At 36.7% G+C, this 20,823-nt stretch overlaps 1 protein-coding gene across 1 annotated transcript in view; it reads left to right on the forward strand.

The window, feature by feature from the left end:
• The first annotated feature begins 14,761 nt into the window (after window positions 1–14,761).
• Lurap1l (leucine rich adaptor protein 1 like) overlaps window positions 14,762–20,823 on the forward strand; it is a 41,608-nt gene continuing 35,546 nt past the window's right edge. Inside the window, exon 1 of the mRNA XM_026381791.2 lies at window positions 14,762–15,757. Within this exon, the coding sequence (XP_026237576.1) occupies window positions 15,452–15,757 (306 nt within the window). The 5' untranslated portion in view covers window positions 14,762–15,451. The remainder of the gene's footprint in view (window positions 15,758–20,823) is intronic.

Raw genomic sequence — 20,823 nt, forward strand, 5'->3', positions numbered from 1 at the left:
ACCCAAATTACTAGCATACGGGATGAAAAAGGCAATATCACAACAGACACTACAGAAATACAGAAGATAATCAGAAATTACTTTGAATCCTTATACTCCAATAAAATAGAAGATAGTGAAGGCATAGATAAATTCCTTGAGTCTTACGATCTGCCCAGATTGAGCCAGGAGGATATAGACAACCTAAACAGACCAATAACAATAGAGGAAATAGAAGAAACCATCAAAAGACTACCAACTAAGAAAAGCCCAGGACCGGACGGGTATACAGCAGAGTTTTACAAAACCTTTAAAGAGGAACTAACACCAATACTTTTCAAGCTATTTCAGGAAATAGAAAAAGAGGGAGAACTTCCAAATTCATTCTACGAGGCCAACATCACCCTGATTCCGAAACCAGACAAAGACACTTCAAAGAAAGAAAACTACAGACCAATATCTCTAATGAACCTTGATGCAAAAATCCTCAATAAAATTCTGGCGAATCGGATTCAAATACATATCAAAAAAATTATACACCATGATCAAGTAGGATTCATCCCTGGTATGCAAGGTTGGTTCAATATACGGAAATCAATAAATGTTATCCACCACATCAATAGACTTAAAAATAAGAACCATATGATCATCTCGATAGATGCAGAAAAAGCATTCGACAAAGTACAGCATCCCTTTATGTTCAAAACTCTAGAAAAATTAGGGATAACTGGATCATACCTCAACATTGTAAAAGCAATCTATGATAAGCCACAGGCCAGCATCATTCTGAATGGAGAAAAATTGAAGGCATTCCCTCTAAGATCTGGTACAAGACAGGGATGCCCTCTCTCACCACTTCTGTTCAACATAGTCCTCGAAACACTGGCCAGAGCAATTAGACAGACAAAAGAAATTAAAGGCATAAAAATAGGAAAAGAAGAACTTAAATTATCACTATTTGCAGATGATATGATTCTATACCTAGCAGACCCAAAAGGGTCTACAAAGAAGCTATTAGAGCTAATAAATGAATTCAGCAAAGTGGCAGGATATAAGATCAACACGCATAAATCAAAGGCATTCCTGTATATCAGCAACAAATCCTCCGAAACGGAAATGAGGACAACTACTCCATTCACAATATCCCCCCAAAAAATAAAATACTTGGGAATCAACCTAACAAAAGAGGTGAAAGATTTATACAATGAAAATTACAGAACCCTAAAGAAAGATATAGAAGAAGACCTTAGAAGATGGAAAAATATACCCTGCTCATGGATAGGCAGAACTAACATCATCAAAATGGCGATATTACCAAAAGTCCTATATAAGTTCAATGCAATGCCAATCAAAATCCCAACAGCATATCTTGCAGAAATCGATAAAAGAATCATGAAATTCATATGGAATAATAAAAGACCCAGAATAGCAAAAACAATACTAAGCAGGAAGTGTGAATCAGGCGGTATAGCGATACCAGACTTCAAACTATACTACAGAGCAATAGTAACAAAAACAGCATGGTACTGGTACCAAAACAGGCGGGTGGACCAATGGTACAGAATAGAGGACACAGTAACCAATCCACAAAACTACAACTATCTTATTTTTGATAAAGGGGCTAAAAGCATGCAATGGAGGAAAGATAGCATCTTCAACAAATGGTGCTGGGAAAACTGGAAATCCATTTGCACCAAAATGAATCTGAATCCCTATCTCTCCCCGTGCACAAAAGTTAACTCAAAATGGATCAAGGAGCTTGATATTAAATCAGAGACATGGCATCTGATAGAAGAAAAAGTTGGCTACGACCTACATGCTGTGGGGTCGGGCTCCAAATTCCTCAATAGGACACCCATAGCGCTAGAGTTAACAAATAGAATCAACAAATGGGACTTACTCAAACTAAAAAGTTTTTTCTCAGCAAAAGAAACAATAAGAGAGATAAACAGGGAGCCTACATCCTGGGAACAAATCTTTACTCCACACACTTCAGATAGAGCCCTAATAACCAGAATATACAAAGAACTCAAAAAATTAGACAATAAGATAACAAATAACCCAATCAATAAATGGGCCAAGGACCTGAATAGACACTTCTCAGAGGAGGACATACAATCAATCAACAAGTACATGAAAAAATGCTCACCATCGCTAGCAGTCAGAGAAATGCAAATCAAAACTACCCTAAGATACCATCTCACTCCAGTAAGACTGGCAGCCATTAGGAAGTCAAACAACAATAAGTGCTGGAGAGGATGTGGGGAAAAGGGCACTCTTGTTCATTGCTGGTGGGACTGCAAATTGGTGCAGCCAATTTGGAAAGCAGTATGGAGATTTCTCGGAAAGCTGGGAATGGAACCACCATTTGACCCAGCTATTCCCCTTCTCGGTCTATTCCCTAAAGCCCTAACAAGAGCATGCTACAGGGACACTGCTACATCGATGTTCATAGCAGCTCAATTCACGATAGCAAGACTGTGGAACCAGCCTAGATGCCCTTCAATAGATGAATGGATAAAAAAAATGTGGCATTTATATACTATGGAGTATTATTCTGCATTAAAAAATGACAAAATCATAGAATTTGGAGGAAAATGGATGGCATTAGAGCAGATTATGCTAAGTGAAGCTAGTCAATCTTTAAAAAACAAATACCAAATGACTCCTTTGATATAAGGGGAGTAAACAAGGACAGGGTAGGGACGAAGAGCTTGAGAAGAAGATTTACATTAAACAGGGATGAGAGGTGGGAGGGAAAGGGAGTGAGAAGGGAAATTGCATGGAAATGGAAGGCGATCCTCAGGGTTATACAAAATGTCATATAAGAGGAAAGGAGGGGCAAGACAAGATAATACAAATGGAAGAAATGATTTACAGTAGAAGGGGTAGAGAAAGAAAAGGGGAGGGGAGGGGAGGGGAGGGGAGGGGAGGGGGGACAGTAGAGAATAGGACAGACAGCAGAATACATCAGACACTAGAAAGGCAATATGTCAAGCAATGGAAGGGAAACTGATATGATACAGCAATTTGTATATGGGGTAAAAGGGGGAGTTCATAATCCACGTGAATCAAACTGTGTAATATGATGTATTATGAACTATGTAATGTTATGAACGACCAATAAAAAAAAAAAAAGAGTGGGAAAAAAAAAAAAAAAAAAAAAAAAAAAAAAAAAAAAAAACAAAGTCAAAGGAGAGCCTAGATTAGAGCACAGGTGCTTTGAAATCCGATTTGGTTCTTCCCCTTCAAGTCTCTCTAAGCCTTCCTGCATTCAGGATTCAGAAAATGATGTTTCGTGAACAACTTTGCCTAAGAAATATTTAATGAGGACAAATAGTATCACTTGGAATAGTGCTATTGCCAGCAGCCTCCACCAAATCTAATATTTGAAGGTAAAGAAAAAGTCAGTGAATGCTTTTGAAGGTGGATAATTGCATTTAAAAAGCAAATACTAATCTCTCAGAGACATCTTCAAGGAATCTTAATGGAAGGTGTAAGTATCATAAAACAGGAGAAATCTAAATTTACTAAAAATCCTTGAAAGATCATTTAATCTATTTATATACTGCTTTTCCCAACTGTAAAATTAATATTGTACAACTTGGGTGAGTTTAAAAAACATAAGTAACTCAATAGGATTATACTTAAGTTCAAAATATTATTGCCTATAAGTGTAGTGCAAACACACAACCAACTGACAGACCTTTACTGCCAAGGTCAGTTCTAGATGCTGTAAGTGATAAAAAAAAAAAAAAAAAAACCCAAGCATATTTGGGGCTGGGGATGTGGCTCAAGCGGTAGTGTGCTAGCCTGATACGCGTGTGGCCCGGGTTCGATCCTCAGCACCACTTACAAACAAGTGATGTTGTGTCTGCCAAAAACTAAAATAAATAAATAAATAAATAAATATTTTTAAAAAATCTCTCTCTCTCTCTCTCTCTCTCTCTCTCTCTCTCTCTTAAAAAAAAAAAAAAAAAAAAAAACAAGAAAAAAAAAACAAGCATATGACCTGTGAGTCACAATGGAGGAGAATACCAGGAAGTTAGTAAGACAAAATTCACAGACATAAAGAAATAAAATGCACTAGAAAACAATATAGAATTCAATTATATGAAACATTTTCCCCCACCTACTATTATTGGTAGCTATATCTTTCCCAATGAATAATTAACTGCATTTACTCTGCGAAGTCATCTCTGGATTTTTCTAGTTTACAGCTTCCTCCCTTGATCACTTTCTATCTGAGCCACATCTTGCTCAATTAGCATATATATCTTTGAATTTTTAAATTTTTAAATATATAGCCTACTTTCTCAACAAGATCATAAGTCTCTTGATCAGGAACCATATATTATTCCTTCTTAGATCTTCAAAGCCAGATGCTTTGTTTTGCAGAGTGGATGTCCTACTTACATTTTCCTTCAATTATCAAAAAAGTGAAGCGTGAACTCACAGAAGGAAGCAACCTCAAGGACCACACTCCTATGAGGTTGTGTGTTGCAGGTACACTAAATTCATTTATGCATTCCTAAAGCAAAATAATTATGTCTTTTTTCATGTTTTTATCTCTTGTTTTTTTGTTGTTGTTGTTGTTCTGGCAAGATACATGATACATAGCAGATAGGGCAATGTTAAGCAGAGGAAGGACAGTAGAGAGGGAGGGAGAAATCATGAGAGGGAAGAATGAATTGGGGTTTTGGTTATATTTCTTTTACTTCTTTGGTACTGGAAGTTTAACCCAGAGGCATTTTACCACTGAGCTATATCCCCAGCCCTTTTATTTTTATTGTATTTTTTTTTTTATTTTGAGACAGAGTCTCACTAAACTGCTTAGGGCCTCCATGAGTTGATGGGGCTGGCCTTGAACTTTAGATCTTTCTCAGTCTCCTGAGTTACTGGGATTACAGGCATGCGTCACTGCACCCAGCTGAATCTGGGTTTGAGGAATGAACTGGAATATGAGAAAAAGCAGAAATTCTAGGCAAGAGGGACATTATGAGCAAGAAAGAGTTTTTGATATTGGCAGCGTGTGAGTGTGACACTGTGTAGACCATTCTAAGTGTAATGAGAAACCGACTTTAAGATGCCATAGGGCATTATGTTCATGCTTTGAAGGACTGTGAAAGTCAGAAGGAATCTTTTAGTCTTGAGGCTAGAGGCAGTGGAACTATTACAGATTCTGAAGACAATGAAAAGTATTTTTAGGAAAACTACTTTGGAATGGCATCTTGTAAGATAGATGAGAAAGAAGACTTTTAAGAAAAAAAATCAACTAAGATTCAAATGTAATCCTGGGATGATGAACTTAACCTACAAAATATGGTCAATAAAATAGAAATTATAAAGAAAAAAATCATCAAGATTTGGTGTTTTATTGAATACAAAGGTAAATGAGAGAGACAACAAATATTCTCAGAACTCTAAATGGCGAGGGAGGTTGAGCTCAGAAATGCTGGTGCCATAAATTAAGGAAGTATGTTGTTTTGAGGAAAGTGAAAAATTTAATTTTGGACATGATTTTACAGTTGTTGGTAATTCACAGGGAGCCATACTATGAATTTTTAACATTAAAGGAATAGAAAGAATAAAGAACCAGAAAACGAGATGTAGCATGAGGTAGTAGAAAGGACTTCCCATCATAGACAAAATCAACAAGATGGCCAGTTTATTGCAGAGCATGGGGTACTTACTATAGTAAATTATTATTGTCATTAAATTACCTAACATCTCTGGTTCATGTTTCTTAAAGCATTAAAAAAGAACATCAATTACTGCTATAATACCACATTATAAGTATAAAACAAGATGATTATCAGAATTTTTGGAAACTGTCAAATCTTATGTAAGTTATAAAGCACAAATCTCAGATTCCCTTTCAAAGAAATGCAACATGGTTGGAGGTATAACTCAGTGGTAGAGTATGGGTCCCGGATTTGATCTCTAGCACCATGATGAAAAAAAAAAAAAAAATAGCAAAACTGTGGATGGCACAGAACTTATTTCCTAGGATTGGCTGAGGTTTCTTGTGTCAACCAAAAATCTCTGTTCTCCTGAACTTAAAAGAAGACCAAGGCATTCTCTATCCAGTTCACAAATTCGTTCTAAAGAGTTCAGCAAACACGTGAACACAGACCCTAAGTATGTAGAAGGTACAGGAAGTAGTGCTGAGTGACAAAAATCTAAGGCAGTCCTAGTTACGATAGATCCACAAAGTCCTGGAACCAAGTAAAAGGAAGGGACTAGATCCCTGGGGATGTTGACTAAGTAAGGAGAGACAGTGTTCAATAATAAAAAAGCACATGAACTCTGTATTCATGCACAGGGGTGTTTATCTTAGTTGAAGTTAGCCAAGCCACTACTTGTAACATGGGAACAATAAGGGGACCTACCTTCTGCGGTTGTTGTGAAAATATGATGAGGTACAGAGTAAATAATAAATACCAGCCAATGTTTTTTAAAAGAAAACAATGTTAAATCTACTTTAATCACTATGAAGACACCACTGATTTCTGGTTGAAGTAATTAAATAAAGAAAAAGTCTAAAAGATCCACAGCCAAAGAGAATAGGGGAAGGATTCCTAACATTTTAGTACTTACAGCTTTAAATTTTTATATATTATTTCTTCATTCTCATAACAGGAGCAGAATAAAATAAAATGCAATTGTGAATGAAACTGCAAACAATTTTTAATGGAAAACTCATTGGAAATAGGAGGAAAAGGCAGGATGGATCTTTGGTATTGGACTTGTGGGAATTAAATGAAAGTGTGAAAGATGACTTCATCTGATTCCTTTCTGCATCTTCTGTTTTCATACATCTATCACTATTCAAAAAATGGATGTTTAAATAATATGTGATGCAAACTTTGTTAGTCAAATATGGTTTGGCCTTTATATACTATTTTATCCAAAGTTCCCTTACATAATTAGGAATGGTGCATTAATACAAAGCAAGGGTTTTATATTACACCAGGAAACTTTTAAGTTCTATAAAATAGAGGCTACATTCCAGCAAACTAGCAAATCTTTTTTTTTTAAATCCCTATTCATACACAATTCAGAATGATGTAATGCCAGGTTATATATCAACTAAACTATTCTTTTAATGAGTCTCTGACCCAAATGCTTGTTGAATCTGTCTGGAGTTTATAAGTTGATAGCATGCTAAAGAAATGAATAACCTCTGGGCTCTAACTACAATAGTTTACTACTACAGTTCCCACAGAAGAACCAAAATCATTCCACTGAAGATGCTCACATCTTCCTTCTCTCCCTCTTTTTTTTTTTTTTATTAAGACCATACCAATGCTAGAATAGCACCTCAAATCATTTTGATCATTATCTTCTGAATTGACCCCTTAAATACCACTATTGACTTACAAGCCCAAACCAAAATAAAGTGCTTTCTGATAGGCCCTGAGGAAATTTAAATAGCTATTAGCATGTTCTTAAACTTTGAAGTGTCTGAACTACCAAAGCCAAAGGTTATTACAAAACTGGGGCTCAGTCCACAAAATCTGCTATCGTACATGGCTTGGGTACAAGAAGATTATACAGAGACAAAGGGAGTGAGGGCTGCACTTGCAGCAGCCTTTCATCTTCAGGAATGGCAGAGTGCCTTGGATCCCTCTATGAATTTGCCATGCCCTTGGCATTTGCCACATCAAACTGGCGAGGAACATTCTTCCTGGCCAAAAGGTCACAAATTCTTCTACCCTGCCCTAATTATTGCACAAACTTTCATACAGCACCCTTTCATGAATGCTTTGCTCCCCCACCTACACATTTCCTTTAGAACCAGCACCTTGTGAAACAAATAATTAATTTCCACTTCTTTTCAGATCTGAGCACTACCAAGCGGATGACTCAGTCTGAAATATGGGCCCAGTACTAGATGAGGGTCTCTTAGCTCATGAAATCAAAGGTAGAGAATGGGAATAGCTTTGTAGAACATTCGAAAATCCCTTAATGATTTACTTAAAATGGGTCTTCCATGAATGCTTTCACCACCTCCTTGCTTTCTCTTTTCCCCCCATCTATTATATTTTGGAGCGTTACCTTGCTTGGCAAATGAATTCTGTAAAATGGTAAAAAAATAATAACATGATTTTGACTTCTCAAAAAACCTATCTTCAGGTTTGAAAGTGTAATTCAGTGGTAGAGTGCTTGCCTAGCATGCACAAGCCCTGGTTTTAATCCTCAACACCATGAAAGACAGAGAGAGAGGAAAAAAAAAAGAGAGAGAGAGAAATATTCATATAATTTTCAACAGTAGAATGTTTTATTACCCTCTTTATGTAATAAAAGCAACATGCGTTTGGAAATAAAATAATTTGGGACAAATCCTACCTTCCTTACTTGATGCCAGTGTAATGCTGGGTGAGTGATTTTACCTCTTGGAGCTTCAAATTTATCAGAGGAGGGCTAATAATACTTGTTTTTCTGGGTTGTTATGAAGATTAAAAGATACAGAAACATGTAGGAATCTGTAATAAAATAGTGCTCAGTACATAGTACTTCCTTTGTAGCACTGTTTCAGTTCCTCCTGTGTTTTTTTAATCAGTGATTTTTGCTTATCTTATTTAAAGTGTTTTCCTACTTCAAAAATGTTCTTGAGCTGGGCATAGAGATGCACTCCTATAATCCCAGCAGCTTGGGAGGCTAAGGCAGAAGGATCACAAGTTCAAAGCCAGCCTCAGCAGCTTAGCAAGGCCCAGAGAAACTTAGTGAGACCCGTCTCAAAATAAAAAATCAAAAGGGATGTGGAGCAGCTTAGTGGTTAAGCATCCCTGGATTCAATCCCCAGTACCAAAAAAAAAAAAAAAAAAAAAAACTTGCTGTTTCATCAAATGGATATAATGATCAGTAACTATCTGTCTGGATATTTTGAGTATATACCTATAGTACTTTTCATTTATATTAGATACATATACTCAATATGTTCCATTATTGTCATAAAAGTATTCTAATTGAATCACACCTCCTTCTGAAAGAATATCAGAAGCATACACATACATGCACTCAACACACAGCTAGGCTAGCTAATAGCTTACTTTTCAACTTTAGAATATGCTCTTCAGTGCTAATGGTAGGACCTGCAATTCTAATACAGAGAGTTCTCAAATTTTAACTCCAAAATATTGTCAGTTAATTCACATGTGTCTTTACATTGGATCACTGTGTTCACTTAAAATGGAAAACTGCATAAAAACTTTCATTCCTCATTTTCCTCCTCCCAGGACTTCTGAAAATCGGTTACCTGTCTTTTTAATCCTACATCACTGAGATAAAGAGAAGCCAGAGCGTAAAACCATAGCCAGGAATGAGATATTCATAAGACATTGCTGGAAATGGGCATTGATCATGAAGACAGGACATTGGGCGGTAAACTCTATGGCATGTGCCACATTCATAGACCAAATGTATAGTGAAATATAGTTCTCTCTAGATTTTTTAGACACCATCCTCTTGGGAGTGTTCAACATTGCTCTTCTCTGCCCTCAATGGGGTTACAATTCCAATCACTTAGCTTCCATATTGTATTTTAAAAAATCAATACTGTACTAAAAATCTGTCAAGTCTTTTGGAAATTAAATGCATAGGATAAGCTCTAAGGACATAAAATACAATATTTCTTTGGTATTTTTATGCTTATTTGAATGGTTATACTATGTATTGCAGAAGCTCAACTCAAATTCAATTTTAGACATCACCAATGTATTTGGTGAAGGACATCAAAAGGGATTATATAAATTATGTCTGCAACGATGGTACTGGATTGCAAAATAAGAGTATATCTGTAATTAGTTTTCTAGCTTAAAAAGCATACTTTCAAAACCAAATAAAGCTAATATGATGATTGTAAATAATAAGGTAAACTAGTCTGTCATTTTTATTCTCTTGTTTTTGTAGTACTGGGGATTGAACCCAAGATCTCACACATGCTAAGCTACACCTCAGCCCTAGTTTGTCATTTTTAATACATTTTCTCGATTAGAAAAAAGTTTGCATCCATCCTATCCTGTAGTTTTAAGCTTTCTAGTTTATCTCTGTATGTCTCCCATTTGGAAAATGATCAGGGAAACGGAAGATTCTAGTTCTTCTGCATTATTTACAGCCTTGTGTGCAAAGCATACCTCCAAGACCCAGTATTATTTCATAATGTAATGGGTTGAAATGTGTCCCTCATAAAGATTTGAAGTCCTAACCTTATGGTACCTCAGAATGTTATCTTATTTGGGGATGATATCATTGTAATTAAAACTTGCTATGTTAAAACCTACTAGAGTAGTGTGGGCCCATAATTCAATATGGCATCCTAATAAGAAGACACAAATTTGAATGTAGGTGCAGAGGGAATAGAGCCTTGTGAAGACAGAGGCAGTGATTGGAGTTGCTCTCTCACAAGACAGGGAATGCCTTGGCTTATCAGAAGCTGGAAGATGCAAGGAAGGAACCTCTCCTAGAGGCTTTGAAGGTGAAAAGGGACTGCCAACACCTTGATTTTCGATTTCTGTTCTTTGGAACTATAACACAATAAATTACTATTGGTTTAAGCTATTCAGTTTGTGGTACTTTGTTATGGCAACCATAGGAAACTAACACACACAATTTCACGAGTCTCCTAATCTTCCCGCCTTCTGAATTTAGGACTTCTTTCCCCAAGTTTGGATTTGCTCGACCCCCAGATTTAAAACTGCACTACTTTTTCTGGCTTTCAGTTTTTATTTCTTTTCTTAGTCCTAATAAATAACAATCCTCCAAAGACTTTATGGAACAGGGGTGTGTGGGATCCAGTCCAAATTAGTTTGCAGGAAATAACTGTTACATGCTACTCAGAACCATGATTTTTAAAATTACATTGTACAAGCTTTAAATTAGATAAACTAAAAGGTAATAAATTATCAAAATTCATCACTGCTTTCTAATTATTTGACTATATTTCACTACTCTATGTTCTTGAGCATATTTATTTACATCAATAATTTATTAGTATTAGTTTATTTACATACATTTTATCTGTGTGGTGAAAGCACTATGTAATGCTATACTACTGCCCATCTTTTCCCAGTTCACATTGGCAGCTCCATGTCAGTCATGGTATAAATATTTACATGATAAAAATTGTCAAAGCTACAAATCAATTGTTTTTGTATTTTCAGGAAGCTAGTTGCAAACATTTACCCAGATGGCACTGAAATAAACAATAAAGTCCATTCTCTTACCAAGCTGAGTTGGCTACAAAGGACCGGGCCAAGATAACTGAAGAGATCTCTTTCTGGGCTTTACGTTGAACTTTTCAGTAGGAATTCAGAGCTCTGGAAAATAAGACAAAGCAAATAATACACTCTATTACAAATAATGATGGCCAAGAGATTTGACAGGGATTGTGAAAAGGGGATAAAGGAGACTTAGATGCTGGTGACCTACTTTTAGTATTGTCTACTAAATCTCTCAGGGAAGTAGTTAGCTCTGATTATAAATATTAATTAGATTTCAATTAAAGCACTATGTAAAGGCTCTGTGCTTCTTAAACAGAGATATTTTGGATGTACAAAAGATAGATAGATAGATAGATAGATAGATAGATAGATAGATAGATATGGGTAGATAGCAATAGATGTGGTGTAAATATGTACAACTTGTTCAAACTGGTGATAAACTAGATGATATCACTAAGTAAAACAGACCCAAGCAACTACAAAATCATAGGTGAATCAGATGACTTCATAAACATGGCAGATAAAACCACAGTAGTGCTGGCTGAAATGCATAGGTGAATCAGATGACTTCATAAACATGGCAGATAAAACCACAGTAGTGCTGGCTGATATGCAATTCCACCATATAAGGGTAAAGTCAACATTCTTACCCTTTGCTATGACATTTTCCTTGTGACACCTATAAGCTGAGCAATAATATTTATAGGAACAGCAGTTCTGCTCTGTTAAAGATTTAAGAATGGTATATCCATTAAATGGTTACTTCCTAAGATTCTTAAGGGTAATTTGAGGCAGTTGGCTGCTTAATATTCTTCTTCACTGTGAGGAGTGGAATCTCAGGTTAGAGACTGCCTTTGTCCTCAAACTCTGTGCCAGCAATAGCTGGGAATGCTTCAGACTTTCAACCAGTGCCAGAGAGAAGGGGAAGGCCTTTCTTCTTTTAACCACAAAGCCAGCAGCAGATTAAGGAGTGGTGTTACCCACCCTACACCAAGTCTCACTGAGTCTACTTTTGCTGTAAGTCCTGTGTCTCATACCCGGAAGTGTTCCAACTGTGGAATGTGTGAAGCATACATCACCTCAGTCTGTTGTGACTGAGGCATTCTTTCAAAACGTGTCATCTGAGTCCAACAATATCACTATTTAATTAACCATTGGGTTTTATATATATATATACATACAAAATAAGGAAGAGGCTCCCTTTCCTTCTCTGTGAACACAATCCAACTAGATAATAAACAGTCTCCTAAAGTTCTCCATAGTTTACCATTCATTTTTACATAGCTATTGCATTTTAAATAAGAAAATAGGCAAATCTAGCCCATACCTAAGGCAGTCTCAAAATATTAAATGTATCACAAATACAATGTACAATGGCTAATTTTATCATTTTGCCTTTAAATATATTAGGCCTAGGGAAACCCCCTGGGTTTGGTGTGTTGCAGATAGATATGGATAGATAGCAATAGATGTGGTGTATGACAGGTAGGAATAACCAGGGAGTGATGCTAACAGGGCTTAAGAGGTTTTCCTCTCTACTTTACCTGTTCTTCCTACGTTCCCTTTTTCACTTGTTGCTGACCTCATTCCTAACCGAGTCCGCATCCTGGACCCATTGCTACAGGATCTTGCCAACTAGTTTTTCAAACCAAGGTGTGTAATTAACATAGACTGTCACACATTTTCTCATGGCTGAATCCAGAAAACAAACTAACAAAAACAAAACAACAACAAAAAAATCTGTTCAAGAGCAAAAGGTAAAAAGATCTTGTTTTCAAATATTTTGGGTAAGAAATGTCCTCAGATTAAACTATATGACAGAGTTAACTCAAATGAATTATAGGCCTAGTGAAAGTTCTGTGATTCTAATATATTCTAAAAATTAGCTAAACTAGCATTCAAAATATCTCTATTTTGAATTAAAATATAATAAAGCATTAAATAAAAACTTTTAAATGCTTAACATAACTAAGATTTTAAGTTTATGCTGCTTCTATATTTCATTAGAACAAAATGTTAATTTACATATATACCACACTTTTACTATTTGAAGTTTTTTCTGTTCACTTTCTTGAAAAGGAAGAAAAATATCTTACATTTTTGAGTAATCTTTAGCATCAAATATTCATTGTAGTGTCTATGACTCATAGCAAAAGAGGTAGTCATTATTTTATATCAATGATGATCTAACAAAAAAAGTTTTATTGACTAAGTTTAAGCTAAATATTATATCTGTAATATTCCTTATGTCAAATTTCATAAGGGTTTATAATTAAGGAAAAAAACCTGTTCTTGACTGAAATGTAAGCCCTCCATAATTACATGTCACACTGCAATTCTTATGCTATGAACTTGTGGTTTTCCAAATATAGGACAAAACATGTAGTTTTATCAGTGAGTTGATATTTAGTCTTTTTCTCCTTTGATTCCATAAATGGTGGTTCTAACTTTGAAATGGATCACCTAACTTACAACTATTTCCTTTATTTCTTTTTAAGAGAAAAAAATAACATACAAATTTCTGGTGTATTGACAAGAGAATTCAGCAACTCTCCCCCTGCCATGACCTTATCATTCAGGAACCCTGTTTTCTCTCTTTAGAAGGTTTCCTAAAGGAAGACTATGATTAAAACCAAACCCAGGGATGCATCTTCCAATGTTCTTACCAGTGTAATATCTGAGTGTGACATCTCTAGATGTTACATCAGTGTAACATCTCTAGAAATGGAGGGCTAGAGGAACCAAGAACACAAACACTTGTCCCAGAAATAGAGGGGCCTAAACTTTGGAATATTTCAATAAAAAATAAACCAAATTTGCATTTTAATAGATTGAAAATAGTATCTTCTACTTGAAGATCATTGTCACAAACCCAATGTGGAATCAATCCTATTTTGTTTATAATAATTTACTTAATAGAAGTATCTTTAAATTTGGTGCAATTGGAGTTTCCCCCAAGTGGTTGAAAAATTACAGAAGACAACTTTTTCGCTAGCTAAGCTCAATATGTTTTTCTTCCATAATTATAGTAAAAGTACCTCAGCAACAGCTTCCCCTTAAAAATTTCACTGCTATCATGGAATTATTCTGGATATTTAATTTTTCACTTCAGTTGTGGTGATATCCGGTAATTGTAGTAAGAAAATTATTTTGGATTGTACATTTTTCTTTGAACTTTTGGTTAAATCTCTTCATTTTTCTGATTAGTGTAAAATGATTAGGAAAGGCTTCTAAAGTTAAATAATGTTTGATTTTAGGAAGTTGGGAATGGAAAGTAACACCAAAGTTATTCTTCTGCTTCTAATATTCAAAAATCATTTTAAAAGTTGTAGCTATCAGAAGATTTGGCTGGGAAAACTGAATACCCAATTCTCTAATGTGGGTTCTCCCAAGTACAGCAGAAAATGTTGAAGCTCTGCTCCTACCAGGGAGGTTGAGAAAATGTGTTGCTCTTCTAATCTGCGATATACGGTACAAGGGTTGGCCCTAGTTTGGTCCACCTGCCAGTGGAGTTTAAAGTTTCGAGGCTCAGAGGAACACAATGACTTGGATCAAACACCCTAAATGAGAAGAGGGCATTTCTGCAGCATCCAGGGAATCGTCAAAGTCCTGCTAAACCAACTATCTCCTCTTTAAAGCGTTCAAGCTGCGGAAAGAAACGACCGATTGACTTCCTCTTTCAATGACCAGAGATTATTTCTGACAATCCAGGATATCCCGAAAGCTAGGAGACATATGGCTGGAAAATGAAACGATCCAGGAGCGTGGCCACATCATTATTTTGTGTCGCGTGGGGCCAGATGGGCACTCGGTGAACGGCGCAGGGATGCGAACGGACAGTTTCATAATGTGAATTTTTTTCCCCATAACGCTAAAACAGATTTCGTTTCCTTCTCATTTCTTTGGGTCTCTAGTACCTGCTTTTCCTCCTTCTCTGCAATATCAATTAACTCAACTCTGCAGCAGGGTGGCCAGAAAGGAACAGAATGAGGCGATCTCCATAACCTTAGGAAGTGTCGGAGGAGTCGCAAACCAGGGAACTGCGGCTGCGACCCGCCGCGTCCAGTGCGGATTTCAGGGTTAGCCCTGCCTTGGCCATCATGGAGCGGGCCGTGCCCTCGGTCCATGGAGAATAGAGACCCGGGCGCCCAGAGGAGTTCACTGATCGATCTTGTGGCAGGCTTTGAGGCCGTGGCTGGCTCTCACCCGCTGTCTTTTATCACCATTATCACCATTCTCGAGAAGTCATGGAAGAGGGCCCTCTGCCAGACCTCAGAGACATCGAGCTAAAGCTGGGACGCAAAGTACCCGAGAGCCTAGTGCGCTCGCTCCGCGGGGAGGAGCCGGTTCCCGGGGAAAGGGACAGAGACCCCTGCGGGGGGAGCTGCAGCGGCGGCGGCGGTTGCTGCAGTAGCAGCAGCAGCTGCTGCAGCTTCCCTCCCTCCTTAACATCCTCCTCTTCGTCCTCCCCAACCTCTGGCTCCCCACGACGTAGCCACTCCAGCGCCCTGGAAAGGCTGGAAACCAAGCTTCACCTCCTCAGGCAAGAGATGGTGAGTGCGATGCTCCAGCCGCCGGGGCGGGCCCGGGTGGAAAGATAGGGTGATCAGAGAATGGGGCCAGAGAGAGGCCATCAAGGGCTGCGGAGCACAGTACCGTGAGTGTGGGAAGTGCGGGGTTTAGAAGCACGCAGGGGGGCGTGCGTCCGGAGGCAGCTACTGGGAAGCTTGTTTACCACGGACTTTGCTCGGTCATGCTTTGCTTGCTACAACAGCAGAGTCTGCTCTACTCTGTGTACTTTCTGATAGCGCCAATTCAATACGCCCAGCTCTGACTATGTAGCTGCCAGTCCAGCTTCCCGAGCACCAGCCAACAGAAGGTTTCCAGTCACTGCATCCATCTGGGGCCTACAATGTGCTTTTACACTTTCGGATAGGTTCAAAAGGTGGCTCAGTCCAATGCACTTACTGCAAAAATGCTTCCTAGCTTGCCGAGGGGTGGCGTGGCGGGGTCCTTGCAACCTTCCTTACAGCTTACTCTTTCACCACTATGGCTCCGCCTCTACCCCCACCCCCTCCCTCCTTAATGCAGCTGCAGCTGTTTCAAGGCCACTGTGGAGCATATTCTGCACAGCTGGCTCTTTAAACAGTGGCCCACTCGTCCTTGATGTGCTTATGAATAGATTGTTTCACTGTTTTGATCCAGGAAAGCAGGTGATCACCAGGCCCAGGGATTTGCTAATGACCATCTCCAACCCTTCTCCCTCAACCCTCAATCTGCAATTGTTTTCTCTGCTGTTTGCAAACGTTGGCCTAAGAATAGGACAATGGGACAAGTACAAGGTCTAAGAATGCTTGTTATTCCGGATGCACTTAAACTAAAACATTTATTTACTTGCTTTGAGCCTTGGGCGAGTCTCTGTACCTCAGTTTATTTTCACAGTGATGAACTGATTGAAGGAAATTCTCTTGCTAAATCCTCTGAAGGAAATGACCAAGAATCAACATCGTTTTCTACCAGCTTGCAGAGGACAAAGGTTTCAACAGTGGGCCTCTGTCATCCAGGGGATGGTGAGAAGGATTTCCGACAAAAATGACCTGGTCTTTGGGCGATTTGCATTTGAAAAGTTTCCTAGCTCTTCTTTCTGTAGTAGAAAACCCCAGGAAGTATTAAATTCCAAGCATAAAGTAATCTTGGCAAATATGTTAGTGCAAAAAGTCAGTCTTCAAAGGTCATGACCTGCTAGAGCACTAAAAACGTCTCTCTAAAAACCTCTCACTAGATCTTTAAGGCTGGCCAACTTAAAAACTTTAGTTTTTAAGGTCTCAATTATCCATTATCTTCACTTGGCATGTTCAACATGTTGAAAATGAATATCCGTGTGAATATATGTACATTTATTTATACTTACATTTACATGTGAATATATGTACTATATATCTATATACCATGCACTACAAGGGAATTTATTATGATATTTATGGTTCATTGCCTAAATACACACACATACACAAGTTATACATTTTGGTCATTCAGTATTTATTAAACATTTACTATATCCTGATAATTAACTGCATGCTGAAAATGCAAAATGAAAATATCAAGGAGCATGTCTATTAAGGACTCTCATTTATTATTTATTATTTGTAGTATGCCAAAGCAAGTATGTTGAAGAATTACATAGGATAAAGGCAAAAATATTATTATTTTTGACTAAGGATATCTTCTACACATATTTTTCTTAATGAAAATTTCAAAGTAGATAAAAATCTATTTCCTCAAACCAGATCTGGCATGTATAATATGGTATATTAATAATTTTTTTAAAAAGCAAATAGACACAGTAACAGATTGCTTAGTTTACCATTCATTATATTTTGTATGTGAAGCTTCATTTTCTGTAGACTTAGAAGAATTCTTGCCAAAGCAGATGCTTTTGTGATAATATTCTTAATAGTTCTTCATCTAGCAAATTTCCAAGACTATGTGAGTTTAGAAAGAGGTGACTGGAAAAGTTATATTTCCTTGCCAAAGAGACCATTCCATCCATTTAGCACCGGTGGATGCTAAATATCTAAATATCTCAGCTTTAGCACAATTGTAAAACATCAATTTTTACAAAAAAGTTGGAAGTGTTGTTATAGATGCTGAACAGATGTAGTTCTGCAATTCTGCCTGTCTCCTCCTAGCATCCCCCAGTAGAGAAGTTAAAGATCTAGAGTTGGGCTACAAACTCTTAATCATGTCTATGTTCTTTTCTCTGCTATTCCATGGACACTATGTTAACTTCCTCAGTATTATGTGTGACTTCATATCTTATTCTCATTCTATTGACTTGTTGACACATTTTTCTTCTGGATGGTGTGGAATTATTAGGCTTTGGGCCTGCCCTTGGAACTCTTTCCAAAAAAAAAAAAAACACTTTAGCTATGTGCAAACTTTCCCAGAGATGCCCAGGAATGAAGACTTTCTTCTTTGCCTATAAGAATGGATGTGCATACCAATGACATAGTACAGCATACATTTGCAGGTAGTTAGTCACAACACTTAAGGTTCTTTATATACACATGATTTCATCATTATCTCTCTCACCTCCTTTTATGGTTTTATGGATAATTTCTCTAATTCTTGTGTAAAATGTTACAGTCACTATTGTTAAAAATCTATGAGATGAATTATAAAGCAAACGAGTTGACAAAGAGTTTGAAGAGGGATGAGAAACTATTCTTAATGGCCAAACTTCTTAATGCTGAACCACTTATTGACAACACAAAGAGTGTGATAAGTAATAGAAGGTGTTGGATGAAAAACAATGGAAAAGGAAATTTGCAGCCATATATATGACCCAGTAGGCCAATTCAAGGTAACTTCCAGGATGCTTTTGGGAGGGAACAAATATTCCCAATGCAAAGTGTTTTTAGTTAATTTAGAGATAAGGGATTTTGACAATACAGTAAACAAAGGCAGAGATATACATAGAAAATTTATTATGAAATTGAAAATACGTTTGGGCCTCTTACACAAAGTCTGAATAATATTTGTTCACTACTGTTCAGTTCACCTTTTTTGTCTGTCGTATCATTTGAGCATAAGGAAATGGGAAAGAGGAGGTATTTTCATCCACATTTTTTGAAGAAGATCACTGTGTTCTAGAGAATGGTTGTGAAAGCAGGCCAAGGTCACATAGCTAATAAGAGAACAGAACCAGAACTTGAACTCATATCATCTGACTTTGTACTATGATTTTTCCCCATGTCAGTATGTATTCCAGTTATTTCTCTTCAAAATAAAGTATGGCCCTTATAAATCTGTAAAATCTCAAAATCTAATGAAGTGCAAAGGGACTCACCAAAACAAGCCCTCAGAATGTGTGGCAGGGTTTGTTTTATATTTGGATTCATTCAATAGTCAATAGTAGTTACTAAGCTCCTACTGTGTGTCAAGCCTGCCTCTGACCTGGGGATGTAGAACAAACCGGTGAAGTCCTACATTTGAAGTTTTCATTCCATTGAATATGCAAATACTTATTTTGAAAAATCTTCTTAAGAATGGAATTTAATATTGTTTATTAAATATTACTGTTTTTAAAATCTCACAATACCCCAAATCTTTTTCTAATAAATGTAAGTACTCTCTATCAAAATCTCTTTCAGTGTGTTATAATAAATTTTATATTATATCTTCTTTTACAAGATATTCAAAAGGTTTCAGTGCTATTTCAGTATGCCTATATCATACTTCTAGTTTGAGAGTGAAAGTTATTTTCATCAATTTACTCTAGAGGAAGTTTGAAATGAATACAATTATGAAGGCAATTACTAAAATATAGAAAATTAAAATCAGAAGGGGTTTAATGTACTCTGCCAAGTTTGTCTTCCTAGACAATGACTATTCAGAAAAATTTACCTATTGATGCCTCATTCTGGATTCTAGTCAGTTCTGTATTATGTACAGATGGTTTACCAATGTTAAGATAGTACAGTGTCATTATGAAAATTGGATAGAACATACTGTGTCCTGATCTCCTTATTTGGGGCAATATTTGTACAGTAGTTGAATAATAGTGATGAATAAGAAATCTCTAACTAGTTACTTATCCTTTCTTACTATTAAAGTAGTCAAATTCTTCACCTGATAACTCACCTGTTTTAATATATTTCCCTAAGCAATACTCAGAACAAGATAAACACACACATATATACAGAAAAGTACACAAATTCTAAAAGCATAAAGATAAATGTTAAAATTCTTGAAAATTGTATATTTATATTTTGGTTTTATTGACACTTTCTCTTATTGATGTTTCCCCTCTTGTTTTAAATATCTTGGTCATTTTTATAATAAAAAAATGAAAATACTTTTTAAACTCCCTAAAACTTTTTTTTATTAAATTAACTTCACATTGCTTTGGGCACACTTCAAGGTAGTCTACACGATTTTTATCCTTTAGATACCCTGAGGCAGAAGCTGGAAAGTGGAAGTTATCTTCCCAAGATACCAAAATGATAACATGGGAATATAATTTAACCAGAGAAAAGTTACAAACCAACATGTCAGCAGGTGCCTGAAGCCAAAGCAGACATCAGATATAAGTGTTAAGAAAAACAGATATAACTGAGGAGATATTTTACAGGAAAAGTGTCTTGTGCAAGAATTAAAAGCAATAGTAACTATGCAAAGTAAGGGCTTCATATTAATGATAAAGACATCACAGAAATGAGGAAGCTGATTCCTGACAGTGGCTTCTTCTGCCATTTTGCCTACAGAATGTTAATATACTTAATGGAATAAATACATCTGTTTAAACATACTTCCTTAGTCAGTGGATCAGATTAATAGCAGAGCAAACAAATGCAGTAATGTCACTTTATTAGAAATCCAGTCATATTTTAGAGGACTTATATATAACTCAGAAACATTGAACTTTGAAAAAGCCACAGTTCTGTCCTGTACCTAGGAATGTATGTTGACGCATACATGAAAAACATTTTCTGAAAGAAAAAAAAAAAACTATCTTCTCTTCAGGTAACACAGCCAAAGCCATACTACCCTGTTCAAGAGGGACAGGACAAGATTTTTTGTGACATTCTATTAGCTAAACACTTCATAGGTATCATTG

Source organism: Urocitellus parryii, chromosome 4, assembly GCF_045843805.1.
Source record: "Urocitellus parryii isolate mUroPar1 chromosome 4, mUroPar1.hap1, whole genome shotgun sequence".
NCBI lineage: Eukaryota > Metazoa > Chordata > Mammalia > Rodentia > Sciuridae > Urocitellus > Urocitellus parryii.